The sequence below is a fragment of the Lissotriton vulgaris genome, chromosome 8, assembly GCF_964263255.1.
Source record: "Lissotriton vulgaris chromosome 8, aLisVul1.2, whole genome shotgun sequence".
NCBI lineage: Eukaryota > Metazoa > Chordata > Amphibia > Caudata > Salamandridae > Lissotriton > Lissotriton vulgaris.
The window spans coordinates 1,564,439,187-1,564,453,918 of NC_141696.1; the positions used below are offsets into that span (position 1 = coordinate 1,564,439,187).

The 14,732-nt window shown below is 53.4% G+C and overlaps 1 protein-coding gene across 1 annotated transcript in view; it reads left to right on the forward strand.

Annotated features, from left to right (window-relative positions):
- Positions 1–14,732, forward strand: part of WDR3 (WD repeat domain 3) — a 180,737-nt gene that overhangs the window by 133,853 nt on the left and 32,152 nt on the right. Inside the window, exon 24 of the mRNA XM_086935837.1 lies at positions 2,136–2,179. Coding sequence (XP_086791963.1) covers positions 2,136–2,179 — 44 coding nt within the window. The remainder of the gene's footprint in view (positions 1–2,135; positions 2,180–14,732) is intronic.

Here is a 14,732-nt window from a genome sequence, read left to right on the forward strand (position 1 = left end):
GTGCAGAAAGAACATTTAGGGTGTGCAAGATAAGAGTGTTGTCTCTGTGTATGTGCAACGCTTCAAGAGGCTGAAATTATTCTCTGGACAAGCAGTGAGAATGCTTGCAGGTGAAACACGGGAATGCCATATTATGCAGAGTGCTCCAGGGCCATCACTGCTGTTTGATCCGTGTCTGTGTTCGTTCAGGGAACTTTGGTATTACAGAAGAAGGGGTCGCAGTTGCTTGCACAGCCCTTTTCTATAACATTGATCACAACAGTGCATTATAAGAGGGGAGTTCACCCATTTTATTAAGGCGTGGAACACTTTCCTGAGCACCCCGCCCCACCCCCCCATTCACACACGGATGACAACTATTGTGAAAGGAGCACAAGAAATCCAGGGACACCGAGGCATCCCCCTGCAGACGAGTGCAGTTCCATCCTATAACCGCCTCCAGTGAGATCATACTCCCCTCGAAAGGGAGGTCCGGCCCACACGTGCACTGATGTGTGGACCGATGGCTTCAAACCATCAGATGGCCTTTCACTCGTGCTTTTCCCAGTGTGAGTCGAGACCTCCTCCATAAACTTAGCTTCTGGTCAGCAGATCCTCTTAGGGTCCCAAGATGAGTGTCCGAGACCAGGAAAGTAGAAGTTCAGGCCTCATCGGAGGCATTCCATCTCTAGCGGCTGCAGTGAGGTCCTCTGGGTCCGTAGGTCTGGACCAAGGGCAGTATCTTATATTGTCTCATTAAACATTTTATTCTTGTGAGGATATTGAATGCTGCAGCACAATTATGGGCGGTTTGAATATAGCACTGGGTAATAAAGCCGAAACTATGTTCGAAGGGTTTCAATCCTGAAGCTGTTCGTGAAGGACGTCTTGTTTCCGGGTCCTTCTGTGTCGTGAGTTCAGCTGTCCGGACTCTGTGGCTCTTGTGCAATAGAGATTAGGGTCTGTCCGTTCTTTTATGGAGCTGTGATGTTGTCACAGAATGGTCTTCCAGCAGGCTGCTGCTGTTATCTGCTGAGATAGGTGGTATCCTGTTCATGCCACATGCAAACCAGGGCTGGAATTGCCTGGAGGGCGTCAGTGAGTTACGCTAATGCAGGGTTTAATGTCTCTCCAGCTAACCATTCCCCCTTACACGGCTGCCGTGTTGTTTTTGCCTCTGACCCATAACCCTGCTGCATTCCCTGACAGCTACTTCTGTGTGATCTGCTGTTAGCTTTGGGGATTGTCAGTTTTAGCTGAATGAAACAAGACCAACTATCTCAACTTCCATCCATATGGGCCTCTCTGCTTCACGAGTAGGAGTGATAACCCCCATACCTGCCACAACTCTCCTAGGCACCAAGAGGACAAACAGGACCTTTTCCTCCAGACAGCTCACCCACCTGGAGAGCTACTATGTGCTCTAAATGTACTCTTCAACCTTCACCCTCCGTGTCGCACAACCTTCCTTGTAGTATGGAGTTCTCAATATTTGGATTACTCCTGTACATCAGTGTGCGTCAGTCCTTGTTCAGCTCTGTGCCCTTCTACCATGATCTATAGAAATCTGTTCTGTCGAGATTCCTCCCTTACCTATGGTTGATCACTTTTATATTCACATTTTCTATCCTACATTCATTTGTGGTAATCGCAGTCACCTGGTTTGAGTTGACACCGATATCAAACCTCTCGTTGTCTGAGTGACGGCTCAGGGATATTGTGTTAATCTTTTCCCTCGTGGGAGTTACGGTCTGTGTGATCTGCAGTGGTGTATTGTATATGGTTGCTGCATTTCAGCCTCATTTGTCACATAATATGCTTTTTAATTGTTTATTTTAGAACAGATTACAAGTTCTGATTAATAAAGTGAATGCTAGCTCTGAGTTGCACGTTTAGATGCAGTTACTGTGTTGTAAGAAAAGCTCAAATAAACCCTGCTAGAATCCTTTTGAGTGCATTTACTGTGTCCCCTTAGGGCACCACTGTGTGCTGGTCACTCTTATTTGAGTTGTGTTCACTTCCTACATTTATAATTGCAGCCTTTCTACAAGTAAATAGAACTAAACTGCCCCAATGTCGTCACAGTACACTATGTTCGTTCTGTGGGTAATGAATACTTTATTCATCTCAAACCATGCTGTTTCATTTCTTTTCAGCCATCCGCATACGTGCTTGAAGTGTTTAAGAAAGTTAAGTCCAGGTGAGTGATGAGAAAGTCAGGACATGCCCAGCTACTTATGGGCCATTCGATCCCTTTGTCAGAAATGTACCAACCTCAGTCACTGTGGATTCCAATCAAAATAGAAGTGATTGGAACATAATTTAACTTTGAGAAATTACAAAGTGTGACCCACTTCCAGTAGCATATGGTCAAGGGATTGTCATTTAGATCATCGCCCTTCATGTGCACTCAGCCTTTGGGTCCATTTTTAGTGCATCAAAATATAAAACATTGTAACTAGATGTTGTTAGGAGTCATAAAGTAGAACCTTCTGGAAAGAATCCAGTCTGGTTCAAAACTTTAATTCCTTTTTTTCTTTAGTATGTCTGACCTAAATAAACTTTTTAAAGTGTTTTTTTAAATCTCTTATTCTGTCTTAAACTTTGCACCTCTTTTCTACAATGCGTTTCTCTCATGCCTTTACCCACAAAACTCTTCTGCCCTTTGGCAAGACCTGACTAACGTTTCCTCTGTTAAAGTTGCCTGTGTCTGTTTGCTCCCAGTTACCCCCTAAGACATACCAAACATTGTATGCCTGCTCACGCTTTTTGTCCTCTTACTCCTGGGTGGTAAGTCTTGTGTTCGAGGCATGTGGGCTGCTGAATTCATATCTGTGCATAGATCGCCGCCTAGTGTTGGGTCCGGATGATTGCACATTGTTGTCCTGGAAGAGTCTTCGAAGTATCACGAGATAGGTGGCTCCTCCCCTGGACTACAGTGCGCATGGGCATCGCCTCCATCCCCAGATTGTTTTTTTCCGCCATTGGGTTCGGATGTGTTTCGGTTCCCTCTGTCGGAACCGATAGTTGTTCGACTTTCTACTCGAGACCAAAAGGTCTTTAGGCTGAGCGTCGGTATAGTTGCGTTCGGGTTTCTTATCTGACTCTCAGCTCCGAACTCTTGCTACCCTTCCGCGTGCTCTCGGCGCGGACGGGCCTACACTACACTTCTGCTATGGAGCGGACACCGTTTAAGAAATGCCCGGTGTGTAACTCCAAATATTCACACCTCGACGTGCACCCCGTGTGCAATACATGCTTGTCACCGGACCATGACGAAGACAGCTGCATGGCGTGTTCGAAATTCCGGTGCAAGAAGACTCTGAAGATTCGTCGGGCCAATAGGCTCCAGGCTAAGTTCTAGGCTACCGCGGCGCCCCCGCCAGACGACATATTCCAAGAATCTGTTGAAGGCGAAGACGACGTACAAGGTTCGGAGTCTAGTCCCGCGTCCGAAGGGGAGACCTACGACGCGGGTGATGAGGACTTTGACGAAGTCGCCGACGAGGTAGGGGACGACGATCGGGCTTTTGCCACTGTCGGGGATAGCTCGGAGGAGGAGCATCCCCAACCAGACTCAGGGGTCAATCCCCTTCATACGGCCCAGGTCGAGGGATCGCCTTCGGGCCTTACCCAAGATCTACTTATAAGTCCTACGTCCCCGCCTCCGGGCCCGGTCACGGACATTTATGAAACGCCACTCCCGTTGAAGAAAACGAAAGTGAAGCCGTCTGGTCACGCACCCTCGGATGCGAAACCGAAAGTGAAAGTGGCGCTGGGGCAGAAGGTTCTGAAGGCGTCAACTTCCAAAAAATTCAAGATGGCCGACTTAAAGAGCCACGCCAAGATGGCCGATCCGAGGCCCTCGGGGTCGGCGCCAAAGGCGAAGTCGACCGACGCGGCTGCGTCGGCGCCGAAAGGGGTCGTGGACCCGAAGACGGCTCCGAAGAAGCGTCAGGGCGACGACGCGCACAAGGCCATTGGGGACAAGGCGCGTGGGGCGTCGGCCCCGAAGAAGGTGCCTGCCGTCGATCCGACTCTCGACGCGGGAAGATCGCTCGAGCCGGTCAAGCCCTCTCCGGCCTTGAAGAAGAAGGTGGCAGAATCCCTGCAGCGGATACGGAAGGACAGTATGGTTCCCGATCAGGACGCTGTGGCGCCTAAGCTCGCGCCGAAGCCTGCGAAGGCGCAGACGCCTATCCGTTTTACCCTGCCACCCAAGTCGGCGCCGAAGGCCTTCGCGCCGAAACAGGGCGGGCCCTCGAAGGAGGTGTTGACGCCAAAAGCTGCCTTGGTGGTGTCGAAGCTTCGGCTCCAGCCGCTTGCTGAAGAGGAACGTCGTGAGGTAATCATCAACGCCAACACCGGGAAACTGTCTCTCCTCAAGAGGAAAATCACCACGGAGCCGGTGTTGGAACATTTTCGGATCCCTCTCAAAAATAAGAGGGACTCTGCGGAATCTCCGGCTCTGGTTGAACCTGTGTCTCCACAAGCCCTGGGACACTCGCCAACGCATTCCGCCGCAGGCGATGCGGACGAGGAAGACGCCGAGTACAACTATCCGGCGTACTCGGATCCGGAGGAGGAGCACGAACCTTGGTCGGCCGGAGGCGACCCAGAGGACCCGCAGTCGGGCCAGGACGCGCAACTTTTTGCGGCCAAAACGTCACCGACGGAGGACTCGGCGGCCTTCAACGCTCTGATCGAAAGAGCTGCGGCTAACCACGACGTCGAGCTACACTCGGACCCCGTGGATGTGGACTTCTTATTTGACACTTTCTCAGTGGCTGAGAAGTCGGTGAAAACGCTGCCAATGCTTAAAGGTGTGCTTAAACACGCAACGGAGGTCTTCAAGGAGCCCACCCGGGCGCGTGTCGTCAACCCTCGCATTGACAGGAAATATAAGGCAGCGCCCTCGGATCCAACATACATCAAGGGACACTTGCCATTGGACTCGTTGGTTGTTTCCAACGCTCGGAAGAGGGCGAACTCGCAGACCACTGGTGACGCTCCTCCCCCAGACAAAGAGTCCAAGATCTTTGAGGCCTCAGGCAAAAGAATTGCTGCACAGGCAGCTAACATTTGGAGAATATCTAACACACAGGCCCTACTTGCACGCTATGATAGGGCTCATTATGACACCTTAGAATCGCTACTGCAACACTTGCCTGACCAGTACAAGGAGGCAGGAGAAATGCTGATTCAGGAAGGAAAGCTCATTACAAATGCATCCATAAAATGTGCACTGGATGTGGCAGATACAGCCTCCAGGGCGATCAGTACCAGTGTGTTGCTTAGACGGCACGCCTGGCTTAGAATTTCAGGGTTCAAACCCGACATTCAAACTACAATACTGAATCAAACAGTTAATCCTGACCACCTGTTTGGCCCTGAGGTGGATGCGACACTGGAGAAGATGAAAAAAGACAGGGAAACTGCCAAGTCTATGGGGGCCCTCCAAAGTCAGCAGTTTCGGGGTGGTTCCTTTCGCCGCTCCAATTCCAGAGGCACCTCAAGGGGTCAGGCATCGCAGTCCACACAGTATTACAAAACTAACACCCAAACCTCGTACAACAACAAGGGTAGAGGTGGCTATAGAGGCAATAACGTCAAGGGCAGGGGACGTGGAAATAACAGCTCCAGGTCCACCACCGCCAACAAGCAGTGACGTCTTGTCACTGCCCCCCGACCATACAACACCGGTCGGGGGGAGACTCCAGCAGTTCCTGCCAGCGTGGAAATCCATCACCACGGACAGGTGGGTCAAGTCTCTTATCCAGTACGGTTACTGTCTGGAACTTACATCCATTCCACCAAACATACCCCCAAGGAGCCGTCCTATGTCCGGCGAGCACTTGACCTTGTTGCAGCAAGAAGTTCTAGTCATGCTGCAAAAAGGGGCGATAGAGCTCGTTCCATTGCAAGAGCGGGGAACAGGGGTTTACTCCCTGTATTTTCTGATCCCCAAAAAGGACGGATCCCTCAGGCCCATCCTGGACCTCAGGCCCCTAAACAGGTGCATTCTCTCGGAGCACTTCCATATGCTCACGTTACAACAAGTGCTCCCCCTACTTCAGCAGGGGGACTTCCTGGCTACGCTGGATCTGAAAGATGCATATTTTCATATCCCCCTGCATCCTTCCCACAGGAAGTATCTCAGATTCACAATTCAGGACCAGCATTACCAGTTCAGGGTTCTGCCGTTCGGGGTCACCACGGCGCCAAGGGTATTTACAAAGTGCCTAGCGACTGTGGCGGCGCATCTCCGTCGCCAGAACGTCCACGTCTACCCCTACCTGGACGACTGGCTCATTCAAGCAAAAACAGAACGACAGTGCGTCGACCATGTGTCACGCACCATTCATCTCCTGCACGATCTGGGATTCTCTCTGAACTACCCAAAGTCCCATCTCCAGCCCGCCCACGTGCGACAGTATCTGGGCGCGACAATCAACACTCTGGCAGCCACTGCGCAGCCAAATTCAGTGAGAATCGCCAGTATCCAGGCGCTGATCCAGCGGTTCAGACCTCAGCACTCGCTTCCGGCGAAGGTGTTCATGCAGTTGATGGGCATGATGGCCTTCTGCATCTCCATTGTCCCGCACGCGAGACTACATATGCGTCCGCTTCAGGAGTGCCTTGCACGTCAGTGGACTCAGGCTCATGGGCGACTGACAGACCTAGTGTTGGTGAGCGGTCGGGCATACAACTCTCTGCATTGGTGGAATCCACAAAACCTTTGCAAGGGCCGACCATTCCAAGAGCCTGTGCCACAGATTATCCTGACAACGGACGCCTCTCTCCAGGGATGGGGAGCGCATGTACTCCAGTACACAGTGCAGGGACTCTGGACACTACAGCAAAGGAAGATGCACATCAACGTGTTGGAACTGATGGCAATCTTCATGGCCTTAAAGGCGTTCAAAGTACATCTGTGCAACAAAGTCGTGTTGATCCGGACGGACAACATGACGGCGATGTACTACATTCAAAAACAGGGGGGCACTCACTCTCCGCAGCTGTCTCATCTGGCTCAGAGCATGTGGAAGTGGGCCATTCAGAGGAACATCTTCCTCATGGCAGAGCATCTCCCGGGCAAGGACAATCAGATGGCGGATCTGCTCAGCAGGCACAGCCACCAGATGCACGAGTGGGAGATCCATCCATCGGTACTCCAACCGTACTTCCAAAAGTGGGGTCATCCAGAGATAGACCTGTTCGCCATAAAGGAGAACGCAAAATGCCAAAGCTTCGCCGCCAGGTTCCCACACCCGCAATCACAGGGCAATGCGATGTGGATGAACTGGTCAGGCAGATTTGCGTACGCTTTTCCCCCAGCACCTCTGATACCGCTGGTGGCACGCAAGCTCAGGCAGCACTCGATGACGCTCATCCTGGTTGCTCCAACGTGGGCTCGCCAACCATGGTACACCACGTTTCTGGAACTCTCCGTGGTACCGCATCAAAGGCTTCATCTCACTCCCAGCCTTCTGACGCAGAGCCATGGCGACATTCAGCACCCAGATCCACAACAGCTCAACCTAGCGATCTGGCTCCTGAAGTCCTAGAGTTTGGCTACCTCAATCTTCCCCCCGATTGCATGGACATCATTCGGGAGGCAAGGAAGCCCACTACTAGAGCTTGTTATGCGGCTAAATGGAAGAGGTTTGTCATCTACTGTGTTAACCACGATATTGACCCGCTAGATGCTTCCATTCAAAACATCATTTGTTACCTGTTCCACCTGTATCAATGCAATCTGGCGTACTCTTCCATCCGCATTCACCTGTCTGCTATGGCAGCATACCTCCAGAATAGGCAACACCTGTCACTCTTCAAGGTCCCTGCTATCAAGGCCTTTCTGGAAGGACTCAAAAGAGTCATTCCACCAAGGACCCCACCAGCTCCAGAATGGAACCTCAATGTGGTTCTTACAAGGCTGATGGGTCCTCCCTTCGAGCCACTGCACTCTTGTGAGCTTCAGTTTTTGACTTGGAAGGTTGCGTTCTTAGTAGCAATTACATCGCTACGGAGGGTTAGCGAGCTGCAGGCGCTCACCATCCAAGAACCTTTCTTCCAGGTACATGCTAACAGGGTTGTGCTCCGTACGAACCCTAAGTTCTTACCCAAGGTTGTATCTCAATTCCATATAAACCAGACAATTGAGTTGCCGGTGTTTTTCCAAAACCCAGAGACGCTGGCGGAGCGGATGCTCCACACCCTTGATGTTAAGAGAGCCTTGATGTACTATGTAGACAGGACGAAAGATTTTCGCAAAACCAAGCAGCTTTTTGTTGCTTTTGCCACACACCACAAGGGAAACGCTATCTCCAAAGCTGGGATCGCTAGGTGGATAGTGAAATGCATTCAGATCTGTTACGCTAAAGCTAAGCGCACTCTCACTATCCCACCAAGGGCCCACTCCACCAGGAAGTTGGGGGCCTCTATGGCTTTCCTAGGTAATATTCCCTTAGAAGATATCTGTAGAGCAGCCACATGGTCTACCACACATACTTTCACTAAACACTACTGTGTAGACGTGCATTCCAAACAGCAGGCAGCTGTTGGTCAGGCTGTTCTCAAAACACTTTTTCAGACTGCTGCAGCTGGCACGGGCGGCCGCCGCTAATGGAGGGACTGCTATGTATTCTATGCACAGATATGAATTCAGCAGCCCACATGCCTCGAACTGCAAATGCTACTTACCAGTATGCATCTGTTCTTGGCATGTAGGGCTGCTGACATTCATATCGCCCACCCTCCTCCCCGGCGCCTGTAGCAGCTGCAGTATTCATATATTTATATGCTCATAGCATGGTCATCACTCACATACTTCACTCCATCTCTGCCAATGGCTAAAAACAATCTGGGGATGGAGGCGATGCCCATGCGCACTGTAGTCCAGGGGAGGAGCCACCTATCTCGTGATACTTCGAAGACTCTTCCACGACAACAATGTGCAATCATCCGGACCCAACACTAGGCGGCGATCTATGCACAGATATGAATGTCAGCAGCCCTACATGCCAAGAACAGATGCATACTGGTAAGTAGCATTTGCATGTTCAAAGATCCTCCTTGAAGTAGGAACTAAATGCCTTCCCTACGAGGGCTCCTCAAGAAATTTGACTATGCCCAGAAATGTCTTTTTTGTTCTACAGCCTGACCCTCCACACCGCTGCTGCCGCCTGCTTCCTTGGTGGATATGTTCACGTTTTGGGGGAATTGGCAAAGCTTGCTGGGATCAGCTTGCCACACCACATGAAAAAGCAAATCTGTTCAATGACATCCTGGTCGTCTCTAATCAGTTTTCAAAGTCATGACATAAGTGTGCCCTCGTGCACCCGAAAGTGATTACGGAGTGTGAGATGAAACTCTAAATGTTCGAGGCATGTGGGCTGCTGAATTCATATCTGTGCATAGATCGCCGACTAGTGTTTGGTCCGGATGATTGCACATTGTTGTCCAGGAAGTGTCTTCGAAGTATCACGCGATAGGTGGCTCCTCCCTCGGACTACAGTGTGCATGGGCATCCTCTCCATCCCCAGATTGTTTTTTTCTGCCATTGGGTTCGGATGCATTTTCCTGTACTCCAAGTTCGGAATCGAAATAAACTTCTCTAATAGGCCAAAAGGCCTTCGGATTCGTCAGTATTGTTTTCGATCGGTACCGAAAAGCGTTCTGAACAATTTATGTGCACTCCGGTCGTTGAATCGGGCCCTTGGGCCTTCTAGATCCCACGTGGACCGACGGTCGACGGAACGAAGTCCATTCAAATATTGCCTGCAGTGCAACTCAAAGTTCCCGCATACAGATAAGCATCCTGTATGCAACAAATGCTTATCACCAGATCATAATGAAGACGATTGCCTAGCTTGTGCCCAGTTCCGGTCCAAAAAGACGATCCGGAATCGGCGGGCGGCAAGGCAAGAGATGCAGAGGTAGGCACCGGAGCCCGAGAATATCTTCGATGACGAGGAAGAACTAGTAGATGTCGAAGAATCGGATCAAGAAGAGTGTTGGACAGGCCACATGAAGGGCCCGCTCCCCCTTTGCCCGACCAGGCCCGAGCCCGGTCCCTCAAGTGTTACACACCACCCCTTCACGTTTTCCGTCCCCTCCGGGACCCCTGCCTCTGAACATCTCGACCTCTTGGGCCCGATCCACTACTGGGCCGCGCGCCCGACCTGGGCGCCATCTTGGATACTGCACCACGAGGCCGCGTGGCCTCCGATCGACCCTAACCCTGGGCCTGGCCAGGTCTCAGACATCCCGGCACCACCATCCACCCAGGAGGTGAGCGGACTACTTGGCAGGTCAATGGGAGAAAGAGGTGTCGATGGCTCTCCCCCGCCAGGTACCGCTCGCCCCCAGCTCCCCCGGGCGCTGGCTCCACCCCCCTGCTGGGTGTCTGGACTCCCTCATCCCGGACCTCCCGACCTCCAAGTGCGAGGGTCCGGACATCAAAGGGCAACAGCCCTATAACTGGGGCAGCTCCAGAGCAGGAAGGCAGTTGTATCCTGGAGTCGAAAGACGCAGAGAAGAACTCATCCTTGACGGACTACTGGCGCTGCCGTAGCCCTACCTTGTGAACTATCGTCCTGCCTGCTGGCGCTGCCGCAACCTCCGTAAACCTTCATCGTCGTCGGGACCTGCTGGCGTGGCCGCGGACCGTTTGTACCTCCATCTTCATCGGGACCTGCTGGCTCCGCCGCGGACCGTCGCCACCGTCAACCATCTCGGGACCTGCTGGCTCCGCCGCGGCCCGATCATCTAGAACGCCGAGCTCGAGGATTGAGAGCTATCCATCCACCCATTTGGTAACAAGACTGTCCCGCTACCCCTTTTCCCCACCAGAGACTCGAACCGAGGGGACCCCTGAGTCCAGACCTCCTTGTACCATTTAACCGTACTCGAAGAATTGCTGATAAAGTATTGTTTAACCTTATCCTTGTGTGGTGTCCGTCTGTGGGGGGGAAGTTACTTGTCTGTACGATCGCTGGAGACGGCTCTCCCTGGAGACCTCTCCCCTTATACTCGGCCGACCCTCCCGGTCCGTCTAACATTGGTGGCCAGCGGCGCGATCCGAATCACCGCATAATCGTACAGAGAGTAGCTCACCCCACGACGAAATCACGATGTCAACCAAAGAAAGCGGATCCACCGAGAAATTTCAGATGGAGAAATTGGAAGAATACAGCCATCGCGAATTAAAACAATTCTGCATCGAACTAGGTATCGCTACCACCGGTCTAAGTACCAAAGACGATTTCAAGCATGCCCTAGAGTCCTGGGCAGAAACCGGGGCCGTCAGACCCCCCGACCAAAATATCGCAGCAGTAGAAAAAGACACCACGGCCCCCGAGGAGCGAAGAACGGGTCTCTCGCAAGACGAGATCCAGGAACGAGAAAGAACACGACTACATGAACTAGAGATGGCCCGGCTCAAAATGGATGGTGAACTTAAGTTGGCCGAACAAAAACTAAGCTTAGAGCACCTGCGTCTCCGAGAAGAAAGAGAGGAAAAACAGAGACAAAGGGAGCTTGAGGAAAAAAGACTGGCATATGAACACGAGCGCAAATTAGCTGAGATAGATTTACGCAAGCAGAACAAAGAATTAGGGGTGCCCGAGCAACCCCGCACCCCAGGGACAACAGATAAGAAGGTACACATCCCCAAGGATGTCGTTCGAGAATACTTCCGAGAGGACGACATCCAGCAATGGTTCAAGGCCTACGAAATCGCTATGACCGCCCACCGGATCGATCGAAGCGACTGGGGAGCCGGTCTATGGGGGAGATTCCTCAATGAGGGCCGCGATGCCCTGCTACAACTCCCGGACCATCTGATGACCTCCTATGACCACATGAAAGCTGCCCTCCTCACCCGCTATGGGCTCACACCCGAGATGTACCGTCAGAGGTTCCGAGACTGCACCCGCATCCCGGGTACAACTTGGGTGGACTACGTGAACTATTTCAGCCGAGCCTTCGAGGGCTGGATCAAAGGAAGCAATGTCACAACTTACGAACAACTCTTCAATCTCATGGTATGGGAGCATCTATCAAACAATTGCTTCATTGAGCTCCGGCAGCACCTCCTCGACAGCAAATTGACTGATCCACGGCAGCTCGCCGCCGAGGCTGACCGGTGGGAAATCACCAGAGTGGGCCGAAATGGATCCTATGAACAGAACCGGAACAACCACGGTCAGCACCGTCCCCGAGGAGGAGGAGGGGGCCAAGGACGAGGAAGAGACAACGCTCCGGCCGCCCCCGCTACCAGCACCACCCCCCCGGCCAACCGGGGCAGCACCCCGGCACGACCGGGATACAGAGCCAATGTCACGTGTCTCCGATGCCAACGAGTCGGCCACTATGCAAACGACCCAAATTGCCCACAGTACCAGAGCCCAAGACCCCGCCAGGTGGCTGCTGCTGCCCTGGGGGAAGAACAGATCTCCGAGGAGCAGGAAGAATATGAGCAAGAGCATCAAGAATGGGAGCCAGCCGCCATGGCTCTAGCATGCTTAGGGGGGAAAGACATGGTCCCGCGGGTCCCCCTACCCGCTAACACCCGGAAGTACAGCCAATGGGTGAGCATCAATGGACGCCGGGCCGAAGCCCTCCGTGACACCGGGGCCAGTGTAACAGCCGTCCGCTGTCACCTGGTGACCCCAGAACAGTTCCTACCAAATATTCTCTGCCCTGTCCGTTCAGCCGATAACTCGGAGAGTCTGTGTCGGATGGCCTGCGTCCCTTTCGAATGGGGAGGGGTCTCCGGCATGTTGAAGGTGACGGTCCGAGACGATGCCCCCGTAGACTGCCTCCTGGGGAATGACCTTGAAAGCTCTCCGTGGGCAGCCGTAGAACGAAGAGAACACCTGGGGATGTTAGGCATCCCGGACTGGGCGTGCGTCACCACCCGGTCCATGGCCGCCCGTGCCAATCCCCGACCCGAGGAACCTGAATGGCCGGCGCCTCCTCCCCCGGTCGCTCCAGTCGAAGACGCCAACCGTGCCATCCCCCCAGAACCAGCTCAACCTCCGGACCTCTCTGGCCTCGACCAGTGGCATCAAGAGGGGGGGCCCACACAGGAGCAGTTTCGCCAAGAGCAGAAGACCTGTCCCTCCCTCGAGGGACTCCGCCAACAAGCCCTCGCCCAGAGCGCAGGGGATACCTCCGGAGCACATTGGGTCTATTGGGACAATGATCTGCTATACAGTGAACAAAAGATCGCGGAGTTGGGAGCCAGTCGAGTGCTAGTGGTGCCCCTCCGTTTTAGAGACTTCTTGCTGAATCTGGCCCACGATGTCCCCCTGGCTGGACACCTGGGTCAAGATAAAACTTACAGCCGCCTAGTGACCCACTTCTTCTGGCCTAAAATGAGGAATGATGTACTCCAGCATTGCCGATCTTGCCCCACGTGCCAAGCCAGTGGGAAGAGCGGCCGCAAATTAAAAGCCCCCCTGCAACCATTTCCAGTGGTCACCACCCCGTTCGAGAGGGTCGGGATAGACATTGTGGGGCCCCTGGACCCCCGTACAGCACAAGGACATCGGTTCATCCTGGTACTGGTGGACCACGCCACCCGCTACCCCGAGGCTATTCCCCTGCGAACTGTGACAGCCCCGGTAGTCGGCCGGGCCCTGATGGAGATCTTCTCCCGTGTGGGCTTCCCCCGAGAAGTCGTCAGCGACAGAGGCACGAACTTTATTTCAAAATATATGAGGTCCCTCTGGCAACAGTGTGGGGTCACCTACCGATTCACGACCCCCTATCACCCTCAAGGAAACGGACTCGTTGAGCGGTTCAACCGCACGCTCAAAGGGATGATTGGGGGGTTGGAAGAGCCCCTCCGTCGCCAGTGGGACGTGCTACTGCCGTGCCTCCTCTTTGCATATCGAGAGGTCCCCCAGAAGTCCCTCGGCTTCAGCCCGTTTGAACTCTTGTATGGACACCCTGTGCGCGGGCCGCTCAGCCTAGTCAAAGAAGGCTGGGAAATGCCCCCTCTAAAGAACCCTCCAGATGTCTTCAAATACCTCCTAACCCTCCGCAACCAGACCCGACGGTTCAGAGAGCTGGCAAAAGCAAACTTGGAGGCCAGTCAAGAGGACATGAAAAAGTGGTATGACCGAAATGCCTCCTCCATCGAATTTGAACCCGGCCAACAAGTATGGGTGATGTCTCCCACCGAACCATGCGCCCTGCAAGACAAGTGGACGGGGCCCTTCAAAGTAGTCGAGCGCAAGGGCCCTGTCACCTATCTCATCGACCTGGAATCTTCACGGAACCCCCTCCGGGTCCTCCACGCTAATAGACTGAAACCCCATTTCGTGCGTTCAGAACTCAGCCTCCTGATGGCCACAGATAATGGAGTCGAAGAAGACTCCGAACCCCTCCCTGACCTCCTACGGACTCGGGAGAAAGACGGCTCCGTGGACGGGGTCCGGTTCTCGGAGGCCCTCACCCTGGAACAACGCCAAGAATGTCGAGACCTTCTGTTGCAGTTCGCCAGCCTGTTCTCCCTCACCCCAGGTGTCACCTCCTGGTGTGTGCACGACGTGGACACGGGGGACAGCCCCCCTATCCGCCACCGGGCCTACCGCGTACCAGATCGGGTACGGGCCTGCATCCAAGAAGAAGTAACCAAGATGCTCACGCTCGGGGTCATTGAGCCCTCAGACAGCCCCTGGGCCAGCCCAGTAGTACTGGTCCCCAAAGCAGCCACCCCCGGCACCACACCAGAACTC